At 43.5% G+C, this 21,598-nt stretch overlaps 1 protein-coding gene across 5 annotated transcripts in view; it reads right to left on the minus strand.

Annotated features, from left to right (window-relative positions):
* Positions 1-21,598, minus strand: part of RALGAPA2 (Ral GTPase activating protein catalytic alpha subunit 2) — a 95,159-nt gene that overhangs the window by 62,261 nt on the left and 11,300 nt on the right. For 4 of the 5 annotated variants that reach the window (XR_003537410.1, XM_027704159.1, XM_027704161.1 and 1 more), the window contains exons 4-24: positions 16,884-16,941; positions 15,435-15,478; positions 14,821-14,995; positions 14,251-14,366; positions 12,231-12,369; positions 11,013-11,212; positions 10,037-10,258; positions 9,185-9,358; positions 8,184-8,321; positions 7,647-7,795; positions 7,135-7,246; positions 6,690-6,927; positions 5,991-6,155; positions 4,701-4,841; positions 3,610-3,747; positions 3,014-3,108; positions 2,110-2,200; positions 1,788-1,955; positions 1,168-1,361; positions 562-660; positions 168-323 (exon numbers count right to left, since the gene is read on the minus strand). Coding sequence is in view for 4 of the 5 variants with exons in the window: in XM_027704159.1 (XP_027559960.1) it covers positions 168-323; positions 562-660; positions 1,168-1,361; positions 1,788-1,955; positions 2,110-2,200; positions 3,014-3,108; positions 3,610-3,747; positions 4,701-4,841; positions 5,991-6,155; positions 6,690-6,927; positions 7,135-7,246; positions 7,647-7,795; positions 8,184-8,321; positions 9,185-9,358; positions 10,037-10,258; positions 11,013-11,212; positions 12,231-12,369; positions 14,251-14,366; positions 14,821-14,995; positions 15,435-15,478; positions 16,884-16,941 (3,012 nt within the window). In the remaining variant the exon portion in view is untranslated. The remainder of the gene's footprint in view (positions 1-167; positions 324-561; positions 661-1,167; positions 1,362-1,787; positions 1,956-2,109; positions 2,201-3,013; positions 3,109-3,609; positions 3,748-4,700; positions 4,842-5,990; positions 6,156-6,689; positions 6,928-7,134; positions 7,247-7,646; positions 7,796-8,183; positions 8,322-9,184; positions 9,359-10,036; positions 10,259-11,012; positions 11,213-12,230; positions 12,370-14,250; positions 14,367-14,820; positions 14,996-15,434; positions 15,479-16,883; positions 16,942-21,598) is intronic. The other variant, XM_027704160.1, reaches the window with a different exon arrangement.

Below are 21,598 nucleotides of genomic sequence, written 5' to 3' on the forward strand. Positions count from 1 at the left end.
GGATGACCCTTCTAAATACTCCCCGAAGGATTCATGTTGAAGAGGGAAAGTCTGGAGGGGACAGCATTAACTCTGGCTCTGTTTTTGTCCTGAGGATGTCCTTGCAGGCAGTGGCACAGGGCACTCCGAAGGGCATGCTGAGAGCGAGAATACTGTCAGTTTTTTACCTGGTCCTCACTGGTCAAGCCGAGGCGCATCACGAAGTAGAAGTGGACGAGGAAGTCGGAGTTGGGCAGCACGTCCTGGCGCCGGGTCATCATGGCACAGAGCAGCCGGAACGCCTGCAGCTTGCCCTCCTTGTACTCGCTGGGCAGCGTGGCTGCCTGCAGACACACACACCTGGGGTTAGCCCTGTCCCCTGGGGAGCCAGCTAAAACAGAGCTGCCCCTCCAGCAGCTCTGCCAGAAAGCAAATCTGCTCCGTGTGTTTATTAACAGATATTCAGGGCCAAAGAGCCTCTGGAGGATGTTTGTTGTCTTAACCGGCAGTGATTGTAAACATCAAAAATAATGCAACTGAACAGACACCAGAAAACGTGTGAGAATTTTAGAACTAACTTACCTTGAACAGCCACGATGCAAATATCCTGAGAGGAGGGATTAGGATGGGAGGAGAGGGAGTTGACTGATTGTCCACACTGATAGCGAGGTTGTCCCTTATCTGAGGGTTTTAAAGGAAGAGTGTTAACAAAACTGACAGCTTACTTTTTAATGTTCTCTATATCATACTATTACATTTAAATCTTATTATATTTATGTTCAGGCGCTATGCCCTGCACTTTACAGAGTTCCTACTTCAACCAAAGTTGGAAACCTTTTTTATGGTGCTGCTCCCCAGCCAAAGGAAATGTTACCAGTTTGGGTCACACTGTGGGCCTTTACACAAATACCAACACCTGTGGTATTCTGTTCTATACTTCTCTTTTCTTTGCTACTCTTTCCTCACCCCATTTAAGTGAACCATTTCAATTCTCTTGTCACTGGACAGGATCATGCTCTATTAGGTACAGGGACTAGAAACCAAACAAGAGCAGTTTCCTTTATGACAGAACCCTCTCAAGCCACGCTTATGCTCCAAATGCTAACACTGAATCATATTTAATAATATTTATCAATAATTTTTACAATATAAGAGAAGTCACTAGCACTACTTGGAAGCATCACATACCTTTGCAAGTTTATACCACAGCTCGTAAAGGTATCCAAAAACTTTTGCATGGATTTTAGGTGACTGTATCTTGTTCACATCTCCAAGAATTCCCAAGATCCTCCTCCATAACACAGCGGCAGAATCAGGATGCCAACCAATAAGGCTTCCACCAGCAATTATACTGCAGTCATCAGCAAGGAATTCACTACTGTCTGTAAATGTAAAATGTTCCATTTCCACAAATTAGAAATGCAGTGTAAGCATAAATCGGTCAATAAAACAGGAACTTCAGTCCTTCTAACCATCTTCCATCTCAAAACAATTCTCTCCCTCAAATCTCTTTTTCATTGCTCGAGCTGCACCTGATTCAAAGAAAAACATGGCAGAAAATGGAGGCAGAGGGGCTTCATATCCCAGTGCCACAGAGCAGGGCAGTTCCAGATCAGACTGTCCACATTCCAGGGGATTTCCAAGCAGGGAGGCAAAATGCAGTTCCATGGAACATTCATGTGCCCTGAGAGATGTATTCAATCAAAAACTGGCTTTTATTTCTATTTCTAAATACGTATAACTCAATAATTATAACCCAGCCGGGCTGTACAAAGCCCTCCCGACGCAGAGCTCTGTGGGTGCAGTACCTGTGAGGTTGGCAGGCTCCGAGGGGCTGAGCTGCAGCCAGCGCGGGGCAGTGGGATCCACACACACGGCTCCGGGGTCGGGATCGTCCTCGGCCGCCTGCCAGGGCAGCAGCGCGATGTCCACGTCGGCCCCGCAGCCCAGGGACGCGTCGCTGCTCACGCTCTCACCTGCACAGCACAGGGCACACAGCACAGGGCACAGCGTGGGCAGGGGCACAGCAGCACCACGACAACAGTGGCTGCTGCCTCGGCCACAACCGCAGTTGGCATGTCGAGTTCAACTGCTACACTTTACAAAAATACCGTGTTTCTTGGAACTCACTTTTTTCTCTCTCTCTGTAACTCCCCTGGGGTGGCTGAAAGTCTGCTTTCAGATCTAATTCAGCTGTACTACTGCTCCTTCGGATCAGCACCTGCCGGGAAAAGAAGTCATCTTCAGCTTGTTACAGTTTTGAGAACTACATCACATTTTAGCAAATCTGACACACAGAGAGTTATTAGAAATTAATTACAACTCAGCCAAGATATTCTCATGGATATTCAGACTACTCGACTGTCTGTAAGTGCCTCTGGGAAAACACACTTTCCATGTCAGTCTTCATCCTCCCTTTCTTAACCTCAGTTTACACACAAACAACCAGGACCTTTTACTTGTGTTTTTCAACACACCTGAAATAATTCAAAACTTTATAAAGCATCAAAAAATCTTTCAGCTTTCATATTTCAAAGACAAACAGCCTGAGCCATTTATTGTTTTGGCTGCTCATTCAAGAGTTGCCATTAAAAATGTATGAAGTTTGCCTGTCCTAATGTCAATTCACACAAACATCTGCCATGCACGGCTGGTGATAAACCTGCGCTGAAGAGAAGCATTTTCCCCAGTACTTTAAACCATCAAACATTTATTCCAGTGTACTGTAGCTCTATAATAGCCATGAATTATTTATATCTTAAAAGTTATGAACTTCTTGTTGACGTTTAATATTTTAAAAGAGCACAAAAGTCTTGCAGAAAAGCAGAACTACATAAACCTGCAGAAGCAGCTGACGGGATCAGGAGACACAAAGTGGCCACACCAAGCAGTGTAATCAGCAGTTACAGCTCAGTTCTAGATTCCGTGCCAGAAATGTGATTAATGATTTTTCACACTTTCACTTCCGAGAGTTTCTAAATGCTAAAAGGTATCTGATCTGGAAAAACAATAATCACTTTCTGTTTTGCCTTACTTGCTCAGCTTCATCCTCCTTCTTTGCATGTCCCTTGTTTTCCTGAACTGATTTGGAGTCTGAAGTTGAATTATGAGAACCTCCAGCCTTTTTACCTAGAAATTGTAGAAAGTAAACAAGAATTATAGACATTTGTGGTACCAAACTACATAGCAAGTCATATGAAGATTTCAGTGACATGTCTCATATTTATAGCTAGGGGAGGCAATACAACATTCATATGGGATACAAGATGTTTCAAAAAACAGACTTGCACAAGAGGAACAGAACTCAACTTGCAGCTTAAATACACTAAATTTAAATGCAAGTCAGGTGAAAAAAAGTTGAAGAGTTATATACAAAAATGCATACATTCAGGTTTCATTTTTATCCTCTCTGCTTTAGAAAAGGTCATGTCCTGCAGTCCTAGTCTCAAACTTCTTAAAAACAGTTATTTCAACAAGATACCAACTACATATTTACTAAGAAAATAAGATGAAAACCATTTTAGAGGAGAGCTGGAACCCAAAATAAATAAGAGCAGCATTTATGAGACTGAACAAGTCTCAACACTTTCTCTTCAGAAGTACACTATTGCTGCATTTTACCAAAATTACCTTGAAAAAAATCAGATGGAATCTGATCTGCAATATCTGAAGTGCTGCTACTTCGAGTCAGCTGCTGCTCTTGGTCTGCAAACGGGCCCACAGCTTCTGATCCTTCTGAATTTTCCAGCTGTTGAGATTCTTCAACTTCTGTTGATTTAATTAAAACACACAATATTTGCAGGAGCTCAAGATTATACACATGTCTACACGTGTGAACTCCCTGCCTAAGAAAGCTCTATGAAATAGTCATCCTTGCAAATATTTAAAGTTCCTAAGTTTTACAAGTTATAATTTAAGTTTTATAAAAATCCTTAGGGAAGTTTTAAAGTTTAGAGACAGATGCACAAGAGAGGCATGAAAATTTCAATGAGAAAGTAACCTGACATCCTGGGGAGGGAGCAACAGGAACTCTTGGGATTAGGGAGCAACACAGTGCTTTTAGAAATGCATTTCTGTTGGCATTAGGGGGAAAAAAAACCCAAAAACCAAACAAAAAAAACTAGTAACACTTGGCATCAAGTGTGTTCCCATCCAGCAGTGTGCAAGTTTAAATACTGCTTTACTACTCAATAAACATTGCAGGTATTTCAGAAAGTCATCTCACAGAGGCACAGGCACAAAAGCTAATGTTTCTGGTATTTACTGACCTTACAGTATCACTGTTGCCTTGAAATTACTTACAGAAACAAATAAAGCAATCAACGTAATTCACTAACTGGAGCAATTTCAGTGTTCCCCTCCAAGAAAACTTGAGATGAAAACACACCAAACGTATTTCACAGAGCAGGAATCCCTACAGAGCCATAAAGCACCACACACAAAACTCTCCTTCTCTTGCTACTGCAGTTAATGCCCTGGGTAGGACTCAGGAGTCAGAAATCCCTCCCAGGAAGAGAAATTTGGGAAATTTTACTTTAGTTACTAGAGAATATAAATCTAATAGCAATTGATGGTAATCTTCAATATTAAATTGAACAAAACCTGTATTGCCTGCAGTGCTACAAACTGAGAAGAATCAACTGGACAGAAAGGGAACAGACAGACAGCAGTTTAAAAACATAAATAACATTGATATAAAAGATGACTTTAAAGTACAGTACCTGACAGTCTGTGAGAGCAAGAAGTGTAAGAGAGACCAGGGAAGAGAGAGCTCACAGTGTGAAGCAGAAGAGGTACACTTTTAGTAGCTGGCAAAGCCTCATAAAGATGGACACAGTTGCTGATAGACTGGCTTCGCTTAGCTTCCAGGAAAAAATAAAGCAATAATTATGTCAGACAAAGGAATGAAATATTTGGGTTCTAAATGTCAAACACAATGCTTTGGGATAAAAAAAACCCCCAGCAGCTTTCCCCACAGGATATAAGTTAATAATGTGCGACTGCATCTCTCACATGGAAATAGCAATAACCAGGGACTTCTGAATCACAGCAAGTGTGGAAGTGCCTTTAATTTGAACACACACGACTAAGAAAAGTCCTGGATCAACACTTCCAGGTTCTCTCTACTGCTCTGGTGGGACATCAAGGGGAGAAACACTGCAGCAGAGCAGAGAATCCTCTCCTGGAGCACACACTGGGACCCGCTGAGTTTGAAAGTAAAACAGACAGAGAAGGAACTGACTGTTGCTGAAGTGTCCTGTGATCCCAGCTGAAGGCTCTGGCTCAGTTACAGAGCCTGGAGCCACAAACCACACGGAATGTCCTTCCAGTTCTCCTGGTAAGGACCACAACCAGCTGGGAACCAGGGAGGGAGCTGTGCAGCCAGACAGCTCCTGCTCAAAGGTGAGCATTTCTGTGGAGAGCTGGGATCCACAGCCCAGGGAACTGGCACACAGGAGGATGCTCCCATGAAACAAAGAGAGGGCAGGTTCAGGCTGCTGAAGTGCTTGAGCAAACAGGGACTTGGTCCATGTCTGGGGTCTCCAACACTCCCCCAGCATGCCTTACCCCAGTCTCCCTCCTCCTGCTTTCCTTTTTTCTTTTGAGAGGAAAACCTCATCATGGTAAGAAAAAGAGAGAAAATAAAGCAACTATGAAAGGATAAAATTGTTTATTAAATACCTGCTTTATTACGTGTTATCTGTTATGTGACTGATGGTAATTTAGGCTTTCTTATGAATTGATAAAAATAGCAATGTACTTCTTTACAGAAACCCCTAAGATGCACAAGTCTAACTTGCAATTCAGTGTCCTGTAGCTAAAAGCTTACATTTAGAATTCCCAAAATACTTTGACTCCACGTCTCCCACTGGCCAAGACATCCAGATGCACAACACCTGTTTGCGCAGGTAATTATGAAGCTGCTTTTGGCAGCAGCCAGACCTCAAAGGCAGCTATAAAACTTGTGTTCCTGAGTGTAGAGGTACAAAAGCACTCAGTTATGGTCTGACCTGTCGCTCTCTGACGAACAATATTTCGGGCTTTCTCAACTCCAGGGGCCCCAGAGGTTGTAGCGCTTCTGAATCTCATCGGCTCCACGACTTCAGGATGACTCTTCCAGCTTAATGAAAAAGATCTTCCCACTACTGCTGTCTTCTGAGGCTCTAAAATGCCACCTTAGGGCAAAGAACACAACATTCTCTGGCACCGGATGCTTTGGCACATATTTCTGCTGATGGATGAATGAACTCAGGCATCACAAATATTAATACTTTAAACAACACAGATGAATTTTTACTATTAATAAAAACCAATGGGTACTTCAACTCTGTGCCTCAATTTAAAGGTGGCGTGTAAGTGCAGCTAAAAAACTGTAAATAATAAAGTTATTAATAACACATGGAAAGGAATTTTTACAGAGATGCCTGTGACATTCTATAGCACAGGAAACCACCTTTCATTTCTGCTACACAGAAAGCACTGACTGTAAGCACACACTCAAACCTGCCAAACAGCTTCCTATCTACTCTTGACCCCAGCTGCCTCTCCTTCTCAATGAAGGATGGCAATACAGAAATCCAAAGTGCTCCACATTTGACTAAACAGGTTCTTACGCTAGATTAGGTAGCATTTAATGTTAAATTAATTTTAAAAATTAAACTTAATATTTACCTTGTTTGATACAAAAAGCACCGAGCACACAGACTGACCTTTTCCCCTCTGCTTTTTTTCCTTCTGTTCACTGAGCTTGTCCAAGGGCAGGTTGGTCATTTCCACGCCATACACAGTCCTGGCCAGCACTGCTGTCAGAGAGTCCATGATGTTGGCCCACTCGTTGATGAGCTCCTCCCAGTCCGTCAGGGAGGACAGGACACTGAGCAGCTCATCCCACAGCTCCCGAGAGATGTAAACGCTCAGGTTCGCTCTGATCCAAGCCACGATGAGGGTCTGAGGGAAAAAAAACAAGTGGCCCTTCAGGCAGGTCCAACAAACGAATTCAGCACACAGTTTACAAAAGAATTACTTGTAAAACAGGAAAAAAGTCCTCCTTCCCAGTAATACGAGCAGGTTTCATAGCACTGTGCAATAGCACTTAGCTAAAACCACGGGCAATCCTGCTGAGCCAACACAAACCAAGCAGCCCCACTCACTCACTCGGAACAGCAACCCAGCCATGCTCTGGGCAAATGTGTCCTTTGGCTGGTTTTCTTTCGGCTTCTGCATCACAGCTTCTGTTATTCTGAGGAGTATCTGTAGCATCTGTTCCCTGGTTCCAAAACAAAATTGCACATTTGTTCATATGTTCTACTAATTGTACTTGTTCATTAATTCTCCAGCAAGCCTCATTTATTGAGAATACGGTCACGCTTTGGACTTCACCGATCATCTGCAAAATAACCTTAGCCACTGGCTGTGGACTGTGAAAAGCTCATTTTTGAGGTGAAGTTAGGAATGGAAATACCAGCCAGAACCTTGAAGTGAAGCAGTATAAGGATGCAGGCTCAGCAGGTTCTGCAATCTCTCAAATCGACTCAGAGGCAAATCTCAAACATAACTTAGGTAGCAAGGTCTGCCCCTGAGAAAGCCAGTCTGTTCCCTACCAATAACTCTCCCAGAAAGTTTAAATGTTGATAACTTTCTCTTAAATGATGCCATGTAAAGTTTACCATGTCTTCTTATTCATTGACAGCTCCATTATCATGCGCCTGAAGATACTGAGAACAGCTTTGCAAGCATCGACCTGCTCCTTCAGCAGCACCGGGACCTCCGTGCACGGCTCCAACAGGAAAACATTGGCCGAGTTTGTCAGGAACACCTTCAACACAGGCATTGACACTCCATTTACACAGTGTCGGCAAGGAAAACAGTCAAGACTTACAATAAAATACTTGTCCTCCTCTAGTTAAACCCTTCCCTTTCCTTAGGGAAGCTCCATGTTTTACCCATCACTTTGTTTTTCTACATCATTCCAGCGAGCAACCACGTGACATCACAGACCCCCCAAGGCGGACAGGGCTCAGTGTGGGGCTTGTGGATGTCTCCTCTGTTTGGGCAGGCAAGAGGACATTCCTCCAGCCACTCATTTCCTGCTGTTATATGCTTGAACACCTCTTTTCCTTTGTCTCAGAGACTCGAAGGTGATTTGCAGTGTGAGTTACATGCTTAGGGAAGTTACAGCCGCGTCCCCTTCCCACACAGCACACCTGTAACGCAGCCTGGGCTCCAGCTTTCACATCTCTGTCCTCATCTTCCAGCACACATCCCCTGCTCACAGCGCTGGTGAAGGAGTACGTCCTGCCCCAGCTGGAGGAGCGCTTGTGCCCCGAGTGCTCCGAGGAAAGCTGCCACAAACACAGCCCGGTCAGTGACAGAGAAGAAAGGAACGTGTCCACATGGATCAAAACCATTTAAAAGGTCAACAGCAAAAAAGGGGGAACTGTCATGACCTACATTCATTTCCTCAAGGAATTACTATCTATTATTTTTTAATTTCTGAACAAACAGGCTGTATATGGAATTTAAAGGCTCATAAAAGTTTCAGAAGGCGTGTTATTTACAATATTTTACATCATGTTTTGTAGTCACTGATGGTAGTAACATTTAAATTTAAGTCTGGCAAAACTCTAAATCCTCTACAAAAATAATCTGCTGAAACCTTGTAATCCTCACTAGGATTTACAACTCAAACCTCTCCCTTTAAACAGCATCAATAGCACCAAAGAACTTTTACTGACGCTTCAAAACAGTGTTTTGAAAAGATGATGCACAGAAACAGCAGCTACACTTTAATTTCCTAGACTAAGGTGCTCAATTGCACATATTTCATCCAGTAAATATAAGTTAGTACCCACTGTCAAAGTCTCAAGTAACTACCACCAAAAGGCAATAGTCCTCCATGCCCAGGCAGCAGACAGGCCATTGCAGCACTGCAGAACCTGTCAGGGTGTCTGTCTCCCTGTCATGTTTGTAAACACAGGGAATAACCACAAACGGTGTTTCCCAAACCAGCTGCAATCCTGCCCTGCGCTCCCTAAGTGCTACTGGACACTCAGTAACTATTTAAGTTGTGAGTCCTTAAATAAAAGCATTTTTTAACCTTTATTCCCCACACATTTTTAGTTGTTACTCCTTTACAAAGCGAGGTGAAAACTTAAGCGCTGCATTGCGGGTGGACAGAACAAAGTAAGGAACAGGGATACCATACATGTTTACCGTCTGTTTGCACTGAGGAGTCTTCCAGGTGGACAACAGCATCCTGGCTGTCCTCCTTTTTGTCTGGCTCCTCCATGAACACGGGCTTCTCTTGCAGTATCCACTTCTGATACACCTTCACCACTTTCCGTGTTGCGGATACATCAGAAGGTGGCAACAAAAAAGCCTAAAATGAAAAGTTCACTGATTTTACTCTATGTAGGACATGGATGTGATGCACATAAACACCCACCCCACACTGCTCATCTTTGCTCACTGCACTTTTGGAAATCAAGACAATGAGTTTATTTTCAACACACTACTCAAGATGTGTATCTGGGAATCATTCTGGGAAGATGTTCTCTCTGAAGGCTTACACAGGCCAGGCTGGCTGCTACCCCATACCTCTGCAGGTCTTAGGAGACCAAAAAAAGTATAATAGTGACTCAAGACCTTTGCACTGCAGGAAAATCAATGTCTGAAAATGTCATCTGGTACCAAAAAAAGCATATTTTGCCAATTAAAAAAGTGATATTGATGTGCATTATATAAGTACTGAAAGAGATGTAAATACACTTTTCACACTAAAAAACAGTCCCTTTGAATTACGAGTAGATTACCACTCTCCCTGATAGACAGGATCAAACCCTACAGCATTTCCTATCCCCAGTTTAGCTGCAAACCCATTCCAAAGGTATTGCTCAGGCCGGGGAGCCTTTGCATCCCACAGCACAGCAACATAAAAGGGTCTGGTGTGCTCAGCATCACGTGTGCCCAGTTCCCAGACCCCAGCCTCTCTGTTCTCCTCACGACGACCCTTCTGTTCCCAATGAACCCCCCAGCAGCGAGCAGCCCGGGCAGTGACCTGTCGGAAGACCTCGTTGACGAAGTTGACGTAGCCGCGGGTGGAAAGCAGGATCCTCTGCACCATGTCGTAGACGCCGCGGTGCTGCTCGTCGATGCTGCACAGGCTGGAGTTGCTGAGCCTCCTGTCAGACAGGGTGCTGCTGTTGGAGTGGTTCCCGTCCTGCTCCTGCGACGTGCTGCCCTCCAGCTCTGCTGCCTTGTCCTGGCTCGCCCCCACCGTCTGCCAGAGCAAACACACCCCGATGGAACGGCTGCAACAGCACCCACCAAAGCTCTGGGATGCTCAGGCAGAGCTCGGGATCCCACTGTGCTGCCTGGCACAACTGCTGGGATCCAGCAGTCAGGCAGAGCCATTTTCAGTTACTGCTGGATCCAAGGAGGAATCTGGTCTTGTACACTCCACAAGCTGTGCACTTCCTATGGGCCAGAGCAGCTGACTGACTTGTCCACTTCAAAGAGCAGGAGTGCAGTGGTGGGAGTGGAGGAAGGCACAGACAGGAAACTGGAGAGTCTCTTAAGAGAAAAAGCATCTCTTTCTCTAAAATTCAGTGGGAAGTCCCTAATCCTAGAGAAGTCTCAACCGGCAGTTTGAAAGCGAAATACATCTCTAATATCTCTTTGTAAACAGCTGCTATAACCAAGATGAAAACAAAACAGCTTTTGAAGTCACTGGGAGATGGTCCATGGCACAACTAAGTATGACAGTTTACAGAGTAAATTCCAGAAGTCTAAATATAATACTGCCGAAGCTGGCAATACAACAAGCTATGAGGAAAATAAACTCCCAGTGAATAACTGAAGGGCTTTGCTTGGAGATTCCCTCCTCCATCAAAGGCAAAGAAAATCAAATAAGTACCTACATCATTTATTCACTATGGGGTAGCATTTCTTTGTGCTTCAGCTGTCAGTGCAGTGAGATCATCCTGCAAGGTTAGCATGTACATAAGAAAAGAGAGGCAAACTCTAAAGCTCACCTGAATAATTTTAGGGAGCACTTCTCCTCCATTTTTTGTGTTCTGAACAGCAGTTAAGTATTTCTTTTCAAGGAAGAAGGTAACAAGCCACTTAATAAAAACAACTCGAGCTGCCATATACGGGATTTTCGTGCTATAGACACTCTCATTGTTTCGTGTTGCAGTGACATACACTGGCCTTGGCCTGATATCAGGAATATCTGGTATGAGAAAAAGGAAACATAGAAAGAAAATGTAATCTTAAAAACTGTAACAGCTTCCAAACTCTGGTTTAAACGTATTGAACACGTCACCAGCATTTCCTCCCTGTGAAACAACAGATGCAATGACTGCTTTTATTGTATTAATGTTTATATTCTATCATAACTTTTCACTCCTAAAGAACACAGAGAACATAACAGCACAGATCTTCCCTGGAGGTTATCGCTTGTATCACACAAAACAAAGGAAAGAGAAAGAAAAGGGTTGCAAAAAGAAGGGCAAAATCTGAACTAGATAACTCCTCCTGCTACAATGTAAGTTCATTTTATCACTTTCGCAGAGTGTCTTTAATAAAGTGCAGACAGAAAGAGAAGATGGCTGTGGAACACTCAATAGTGCAAAGATGAAGAACAAAAGGATTCTTAGTGCATCAGAAAAGAGAAGTTCACACACTGAAATGAAAGACAGAAAACACATGGGAAGAAGTGGAAGATTGCTGAAGGGAGACAGGTTGGGTCACAATTCCTTCAGTTGCTTAGATTTAAGGAAAAATCACTTGTATACAGCTGGAAAACATGAAAGGCCCGGGCTCTAGGTGTAAACAACAAAGCCAAGGTGGCACTGAGGTGATTTTGGACACTAAATACTAAACTATAAAAACAGAAGGTAAAAGTCAAAGGGAGGGGAAGGATGATGAAGAAAAGGCTGGACTACATCAGGTGAGGACTAACACCACTGCTCCTATTGACTGTACTACATAATTCAGTAGAAAATTAGGAAAACCTTGTTTCTGAAATAACATGCTTTTAATCCTACAACTGCAGAGGTACATCTCAATTTTCTTTCAGTTGGCCCTTCATGCTCATTTTCTCTCCAATGAAAAAGGTAGCAAAATAAGGGTAACTAAGTCAGCTGCTCCCCCACACCTGGACAGCTCACTGGTTCTCTAAAAACCATCAGAGAGCACATTCTGTCACCTCCTTTTTCCAACTTTGAAGACAAAAACCCACAACTTACCAAGCACAGGTTTGTAGAGGTTGGTTAGCTTTGTAAAAGATGGAAACAAGTGAGGAAGATAGTATTTTCTAAACAAGGTGAAGAGAAACTTAAACCCAGTGTCTTGGTTCTCCTTGTTTTTCCACTCCAAGCTTGCAGCCTGTGTCATGGAGTTAGAGAGAAACAAACAAAAAGCCTTAGGTTAATGTGTTATACTGACAATCATCCTGCATCGAGCACAAAAACACACAACTACACTTTAACAAGAGCTAAAAAACTAGCACAGTCCTGAAACCCCCTTTACAAACTACACTGAGAATATAAAGTAAGAATAACCCCAGAGGGCTTTGGCATCCCCAAGACAGTGAATTCAGCAGCAGCCAGTGTGTTTGTGCTGGGAACACAGAAGCTGTCAGACCATGTTTTTACCAAATTTGCTTCTCACATGTAAATTCTGAAAAAGTTACTCTGGGCTACACTCCTATCAGAAATATTTATATATAATATAAATATATATGATATTTATATAGAATGACAGATTTTGACATTGAGTTACTCTTTTCATTTTAAAACACCTTCAGTTTGAGATGAGCTGCATGTGACTGACACAGTTTATGTGTCAGAGGCTGGATCAGGCTCTGCTCGGGACAGCAACAGGACAAGAGGAACAGGCAGGAACTGATTCCCAGGAAGTTCCACCTGGACATGAGGAAGAACTTTCCTGTGCAATGACTGAGCACTGGAAAGATTGCCCAGAGAGGGTGTGGAGTCTCCTCACTGGAGATATTCCAGACCTGTCTGCACACACTCCTGTGCCGTGTGCTCTGGGATGACCCTGCTGGAGCAGGGAGGTGGAACCAGAGGAGCCACTGTGGTCCCTTCCAGCCTGACCCATGCTGGGATTCTGTGGGAAACCTGCAATGCCCTGCTTTCGTAAAATACAAGACTGCTGAGTGTTTGTATGGTGTTATTTGCGTTGTAAATAAACATCACGAGTGTGATGTAAATAAAATGACACATTACATTCTCCTCAGGCATAAACTTTCTTAAAGCTGCAGATGTGATCTGCCTTCTGGCTCCAGGTGATCACTCTGCACTTCTATCAGATGACTTGAACCTCAGCCTGTCTGCAGCAAGGGCAGTGCCCAGCTCTGCTCCCCACTAACGAGCTACACAAATAAACGTGGGTGAACCACTGTGCAATGGGATTTACAGTGCAGTCAGGTTTGTTTAGATCCCAAACATGGAAAAAGTGTATAAAAGGAAGATTGAAATTTTATTTTTAACTGGAGTTGCGAGATTCTGATATGTAAAACAAAGGGTGCTGTGGAGGAAGCTGATAATTTCTTACAGTCACTTTTCAAAATAAAGCATGTATTCAAGATGACAAAATCCCTTCCAAATATCACTTTGGTCTTGCCTTTTGATATTAAAAAGTGTATGTCAAAGTATTTAATTATAATCTATTTTTTAAATTGAGCTCTTTAATGTTCATTGTCTATATAGTTTCCACTTTATTTCAAATATTGCTTTATCTGTACTTTTTAAATATATACATTATCTTAATTTCTTTCCTGTACAGATTCATCTGATCTACTTCTAATTAAATTTATGTACATGTTAGTTGCATCCTTTAAAAAAGAAATTTTAGAAGCCATCTCTTTTTATCTCTTCCTCCAGTGGTCCTTTAGATTTCTTTTCATCTAGGTATGTGTCCAAAGAGAACAAATCTCATCTTCACCCCATATCAGTTTTCTAAATGAAACCACAAGCACATAAAATAGTCAGTTTCCTGCAAGTTTGGATAACATTCATTCATTCTTATCACAAATGAGACAAACTTCTTATTATAACCAAAGATGGCACAAGGAAGCACCTTTGGGATGATTTTCCTTTCAAAAACAAGACTAATAAAGTGCAGGAGCCAGCTTCTTCCAGGGGAGGGGCAAAGCCAGCTCTGTACTGATACAGTGTAGAATTCATATTCTGTGACCAGTACATCCCCCAGATATGACTGGTTACAAACACACATCTTCCTCACCTGAATTACCATGTATTTTAACAGGAGCTGAAGAAAATAGCAGGTTTGGTCTTCAGCAATTTTCTCTCCAGAGACAGCTGGCAAAAGCGGGGTTATTTCCTCTGGAAAAATCTTAGCTAAAACAAAATGTTTTAAACATAAACATGAGAACACTGAAATAAAAGAATTTTCTATGAAAAGATCAATTTAAAATACCCAGTAATGCACTACTAAGCTGTACAAAACCCAAGTCCAGTAACTACTGGGCATTTCTCCCAGTCCTGCCACATCCCATCGAGGGTGGCACCGGCATCTGATTCCCCGTGGTTTCCAAGGACTGCCAGCAGCAGCCACTGCAGGTGAACCAACGAGCTGGAAACCTGCACACCTGCTTATTTTGCAGTGACAGGTTCCTACTGCTGCCTCTCAATTAAAAAAACCCAAACCAACAGGCAAACCACAAACCCCGACCGCTCTGGCTGACAACATCGGGCGGCTCTACAGCTGCACCAAGCAGAGCAGCCTGACAGACGGCATCCCCTTGGAATGCCACATTCCCGGTGCCCGGGTGGGAGCGGTGTTCCCACTCACCGTCGGGCGGGCAGGGCGGGCTGATGAGGCTCTCCAGGGTGCAGGGGCCCCGTGAGGACGCCAGGGGCGGGAAGCCGGGCACGAGGCAGGCGAACAGCAGGATCTGCTCCTCCCCACAGTTCGTCTGCAGGGCTTGGAGCCAGAGCAGGAACAGCCGGATTCCTTCACATCTTATCTGAGGAGGGGATGGATTTGTGGGAAAAGACAGTAAACTAAGTGCAGTAACGTGGTTAAATGGTTTAAAACATGCAGAAAGAGAGCTCTCACCCCAGCCAGGTGCTAGGAAGTCTTTCCATCATACCAGGGTGTTCACATTATTATTTTAATCCTAGGTTTAATACAGTATACTTAATGCTAAAAAGAGCTGAAAAAATGAAGCATTAAGCAGTATGTATTTATACCTTCTCTGGATAACTTTATGAAGGTCATTAAAGCAGCAAAATAACAGAAGACAAATGTTAAAATCATCTGGGATCACAACAATAGGATTTACGATTAAAAGGTAAGTAAAATTACAAAGCCTAACAACCTGAAAACCACTGATACTGAAAAGCTGCAAAGTGATATGCTTCATAAGAATTAAAGGGAAAAGGAATATGAAAACAAAGAAATACCTTGAGAGAATTTCCAGTGTGCAAAAGTTTCTTCAGAATCGACCCTGGATTAGGAAAGTTAAATAGGCACTATCAGACACAAAGAATGGGCCCTACCACCACACTGTTTTTTAAAAATACTCCACAAAAGGCTAGTTTAATGCCATTTACTCTGTGGCCACTGCACTAGGTTTTAAGACAACTGAGGGGGAAAAAATCCAAAGTAAAGCTGGTTACAATCACCATCATCATCAGTGGAGTAAGATTTACTATGGTGTGTCTCTCCAGTATGGTACTTTGGGTTTAGTCAGATGACAATGTCTCAAATTATTTTCATAAATAGTAAGGTTGTGAATTATGTACAGCCCTTACACAGGTTCCTTCCCTCCAGCTCTCTTCATTTCACAATACTAAATGGAAATTATTAACATGTATAGAAAACACGCATTAGTGCACGTGAACATTAAGCAAAAAGGAAATCCCAAGGCAGAGCTGTAAAAAATTGCTCACTCAAAAAATTATCCCAATATGGCCACCCAAGAGAAGCATAAAGAACATATCAGCTACAAAACAACTGACTGAAACCAATTTGTTCTGGACTAGCTCAGCTGAACCAGTATGAAGTGGTCAGGCAGATGTCTCCTCTTATTTTTGTCACTGCTGAGTGGAAATGTGACAACAGCCCTTTCCTTGACCTTTAACTTCCACTCATTGTTCTTCTGCAACAGCAATTCCTTGTTCTGATGACAAACAAGGCAGCTGGTGAGACAGTGCTGGAAACCAAACCCAACCACAACAAAAAAGTCCTACTCAGAAGGAACAGAACGCCTCCATAAAATTTACTTTAATAAGCAGCAAAACAAAATGTTGGGACTACTTTGGCAGCAGTTGGAAGCAGAACTTTCTGCCGCCTATTCAGTGCCCAAGTTTTACAGGATGAATTTCCAGGAGGCAGAGAGGATCAAGTTCCACACAGGATCTATCCCTGGTGGGATGCATTGGAACAGGCATTTCTTGTGCAATCACTTGCAAAGACATCCTACTGCAAATCTGCAAGTCACATACAGATCCACAGCACTCCTGAATCCCAATGTTTGGAGTTGGTCTGTGAATCCAAAGGGAGACCTAAGCAGGAAAAGGTGTGTTGGTTTAAATTCCCCTCATCCTGAGAGCTTCCATCACATGGAAGAGAGCCAGGTAAATCCAAGAAGATAAAAACTGAAAGAATATTCATGCAAAATAAAAGTGAAGCAGGCAATCCAAGGCACCCCAAGCAAGGGACACAGATCTGTTGCAGCAGGCAAAAACATTTTTCCATGTGCTTTGGGAATGCTGAGCTGCAAGTCTTCAGTGTGAGTACCATTTGTGTGGGCAGTGCTGAGGGATTCAGGGCTTGTGGAACCAGGGAAGTGACTAGAGAAGACATTGATTTTATTTGCACTAGAATGTTTTTAAACCATTTCTTCTTACCTATACTGCGAAAATGCCATCGATAAAAAATCCTCTCAGGCAGTAGCTGCAATATTTTCTGCAGGAAACAAAACTAAATAGTCAAATTTTCCATAATAAACTGGGTCATCAGAGGATACAGAGAAACGAAGACACACGACACAAATGAATTGGTAATACATATAAACAGAATACAACAGATGCAAATGCCTATCACGACAAGGACTCCTGCCCATGACCTTGCTCTCTGGTTGTGGAGAAAGACACTGGGAATGGTTGTGAATAAATATCACGACTCAGTCACGAAGCACTTTCCCTTCCCCCTGTGCTGCAGCTCTCCAGCATTGCCCGGGAGGAGCTCAGCCATTCTGAGCAGCTCTCCTGGGCTGACACTGCGGAGCCCGTCACGGCTCTGGTTCCAGCCCCCGGCTCCGGGCGAGCCTCGCTGGCTCCGGGCTGTGTTTCCATCAGCTAATGGGCTCTGACCCCCGGCTGAGGCACCGGGAACAGCGGGGCAGTTACTGCTCCTGAGAGCTCATTTACCTGTGCTTTCAGCCGCTCAGGGAAACCGAGCCAAATTACACAAACCCAGACTAATTGAATTCCCAGCACAGGCAGTTAATAAAGCACTTAGGGAATAATCCGTGGTGGCCTGTCTCTGGAGTTGAGGACTGATCCTCCCGAAGGCAGATCAAACACAACGAGAGGCTGTGGTCAAACCCATTCCCGCACAGTTTGGTTACGCTACAGGGCACCCACAAAGCAATTTAAGCACACGCTTAAGTGCTTTCCTGAACGGAGTCTTATCATCTTAGTTGCAAAGAACACTTGGGGTTTCCAAATGCTTTCTTTGTCAATTCAGCGGATGGTAATGCTGTTAAATAAGCTGGATAAATCAAAACTATTTAGGGGTCTTACTTGAGTAAATATGGCTTTAAAAGGACTTTAACAGGCTCCAAGACACCTTTTTTAAACTACTGGCAGTAAGGACTAGGGCTTGGCAGGCAGGTGAGGCAGTCACACAGGACAGCTCACCTACCGCTGCTCTGCCTGGCAAAGGAGTGACAGTAGACAGGGCTTCACACAGGTTCCACACAAAAACATGTCTGCATCTTACAGGTTTTCACCCATTGAAATATAGAATATAGGAAGATATATTTAAATGGGGAAACTACTTTTCAACAGCTACTTTTGGAAATCAAATTAAATCAAACAATGTTATAAATCACTGACAGAGTTCTTGTAATTATCAAACAAAAATCACTGACACAAACTTCTGCACAACAAAGCATCGTTTTCAGAAATACCACATGCAGGATGCAAAAATGAATGGCAAGTCACTCGAGCAATGGTGAGCCATTTTTTGGTGTTTTGCACACAGAAGCTCACAAGAGGAAACATCGCAGCCAAGAAAGCAGGAACTGGCACTGTGGGCAACCCTTGGAGCTGGCTGACACGGGTCAGCACTGCCGCTGACAGCAGTGTGCCTGAGACACGGACAGACTTTTTTATTTTTGACAACCAAGTGCTTCGGAAATTTTATACAGCACTCAGAAAAGTATTTTTGGAAATGGACCATTCCTTTCTCCATGGCAGAAGATGGAAGTCATGACAAGTTCACACGCTTAGGGAGCTAGAGCTCAGGTCAGACGGGCTGCTCCTCCTCCACACCCTCACCAGAGCACGTGCTCCCCAGAGAGTACTGGGCATTTCTAGAAGTTTATTCAGAGTAAACATGCAAACCAGGCACATCCCTTCTATGTTCCCAGAGTACTTTGTTTTGATGTTACTGCCCCAGCTCCCTGCCCAGGACACCGTGGCAGCAGGGACTGCAGGAGCAGGGGGTTGGTGGCCAGAGGTCTGGCTCCCCCCCTCTGTGGGCAGGAGGAACAGGCTTGGGATGAAGGATCTAACTGGCTAAAAATGAGGCCATGACTCACACTGGGGCTTTTTACCTGTTAGTTTAGGACCAGGTTTCTGCCAATCAGATTGCAGGATCCATGGACAAAGAGTTATCACTAACCATCTAAACATTAAACACTAGCAGCCCACCACTCCTCAGGACACTTTCTGACACTAACCTTTACTTAACTGGGCACAGGGCAAGAGGAGCTTTGACCTAACCCAGGAGCACTTCAAGTCCCCACTGGAGCAGTGCCACTCCCTGTGGGAGCTGTGTCTGTGCCAGGCCCATCACACACCGCGTGCCCAAGGCATGCAAGGAAAAGCTCCAGGAAACAAACAGTTGGACAAACCAGCAACAAAAACCGGGCTGGATTCAGGTGTCACAACACACTGCAGGGATGAACCTTCACACATCGGCACATTTATCATGGAAAACCAGACAATAATCACACACATTTTGTTTCCATTGTTTAAGTCTGTTACACAGTTTCACCTAAATGTGAACACAAAGTTCACTTCCAGAAAGTCGGCTATGACAAGGTGTGAGCTGACAAGGTAAAAGCTGCATAATAAAGACCCGTTTGAAAAAGAACTGAAATTCACTAACACTCAGATGTGAAAGTTAAGGCTGTGCCCAGAGAAAGTCTGGAACACTGGCTGTTGCAGAGGACAACAACAAAAGCAAGTTTAAACTCTGAACTGCACGAAGCCGGGAGGGTTGGGGCAGAAAACAACACCCTTACTGTTCTTTTTGCTTTACAAAACACAGAATCCAACACCCCTGTCAGGTGACTGAATCAAAACAATTCAAGGGTTGAAATCAATAGTACAGAAGCTCCCATGTGATCAAAGCTTCCATATCCCAAAACCTTTCCATATGGCAAAAACTTGAGACATTTATTTCCCATGAGTTCTCCTTATCAGCATCTCAAAACCAGGAAAACTATAAATACATGTATTTTGAAAAAATGCAAAGATGTGATTAATCACCTGCATGGTCCTACACAGGAGCAAGCAGAGTCAATCTGAAAAAGCACCCCAGACTGCTGGTGTCCCAGCTCCCTACTGCAGACAGCACAGCTCTGCTGCAGAGCACAGTCAGTATAAATAATATATAAATATAAACTGAGTCCACATTTGTTCCTGCAATGCCAAAACATGTTACCATGGTTAAAACCCACACCTTCAAACACAAGTTCCTGCAGGTTACGAGTTAACCCCCAGTCCCAGCCAGCGCAACATTTAACTGGTGATTTTCGCCTGTGAGTCCGGGGTCCCCAGACTGAGATGGGGTTGGAGTGCAGCACGACACAGCACAGATCCCAAACAAGCTCCAGTTGTTCCCACTGCAACTTCCCATTTCCAACAACATTTTCTACACCCTCCCCACCCTGGTGTTCTAAAAATCACATATTGCTATTCCTGTAAAACAAATGCTGGTTTCTTCCCCTCCAGCCTAGGCTGCCATCCACACCGCTGTGAATCCGAGCTGGCTATTGACATCTTGTTCCTAGTTTCACAGTACACTAATAAGAAATGTTTTAAGAAACCCCACAGTGCGAAATAATATTGCTTTTTCAGAAAACACATAGATCTATTTAATGCTTAGTGCTTTGCTGCATCTATATGGTAATCCATTATAGCACACTTGAAATAGAAATTAGGTATTACTACTGATCAACACATCAGGGTATCTGTCAGTTCTTTTAACTGATTATCCATAGTTCTTTTTCGTTTGGACTTCCTGCATGACTAGGAATAATGTTAAGTTTAAATCTTAGTTTACACAGGATGCTGCTTTTTGAAAGCTGGATCTCTCTCTTTTATCACAGTAGAATAAAAACCACCAAGGTTGTATTTCAACAGACTTGCTCCGACTTCACCAATACTGCAATTTCTTTTTAAAAGCCTTTTATTTTTGCCCCCGTTGTTGAATGATACCATGACTGGCAGCTTTGTGCCTATCACTGAGTGCTGCCCCAACGCAGGGACAGCTGGGACTAAACCTTGCACACGAGATGCCCCCAGCCAGGATGTTTCCAGCTCCACTAACAGTGAGACAACAGGCACCACTGTCCTGCTGCCAGAGCTGCTCCCGACCTGGAGCTCAGTAACAAAGCCACACCAAAGGTGCCCTGGCTGACTGAACGCTCCTGGAGGCAGTGACAACAGCAGGGACAATGTGTTTAACTACCGAAACCTGCAGCAATTTAGACATTTTCCAGCTCCTATTCACCGGCTCCGATAAGCCAAGAGCCCAGTGGAGTCAGCTGGGCTGACTGCAGCAGTTCAGTTGAAATGAAGGGACCCTCCATTTATTGCGTTAATAAATTATTCACAGTCATTTGCTGAGGGAAAATGTCTGCCCAAAGCACCCAGGGCACTTATTACTGCCCCAGGCATAACAAGACACAGTAAGATCTCTGAAGTCAAACGTAGGAAACTTAGAATTTACCACAGAAAGCTGCAAGAATAACAAGAATGTTTATTAAGAGCAATAAAAAATGAAATCAGAACAATGGCAGAATGAACTGCAAATGGTTAAAAAAGTAGTTTTCCATGTGTAGAAAAGAAGAGCTCTAAGCACTGTTATTGTTATAAACAAAAAAGCCCTTTTTTTACTCTAGGTGAGCTTGAGAGTCAGCCAGCCAAGTCTGTGTGACACACTGGAGGTTGAACAGTGCAACTGGGAATCCCAGTAGGAATTCCACAGGAACCCACTGCAAGGCTGAAAAGGAATCTACAACCTGAATTTAAAGCTGTAACTCTGCATTTTAAGCTCTGACTCTTAATGGTAACTTGATTTCAAGTGTCTGATAACCTACAGGTGG

Source organism: Neopelma chrysocephalum, unplaced genomic scaffold (assembly GCF_003984885.1).
Source record: "Neopelma chrysocephalum unplaced genomic scaffold, ASM398488v2 Primary Assembly neopelma1_257, whole genome shotgun sequence".
Taxonomy (NCBI): Eukaryota; Metazoa; Chordata; class Aves; order Passeriformes; family Pipridae; genus Neopelma; species Neopelma chrysocephalum.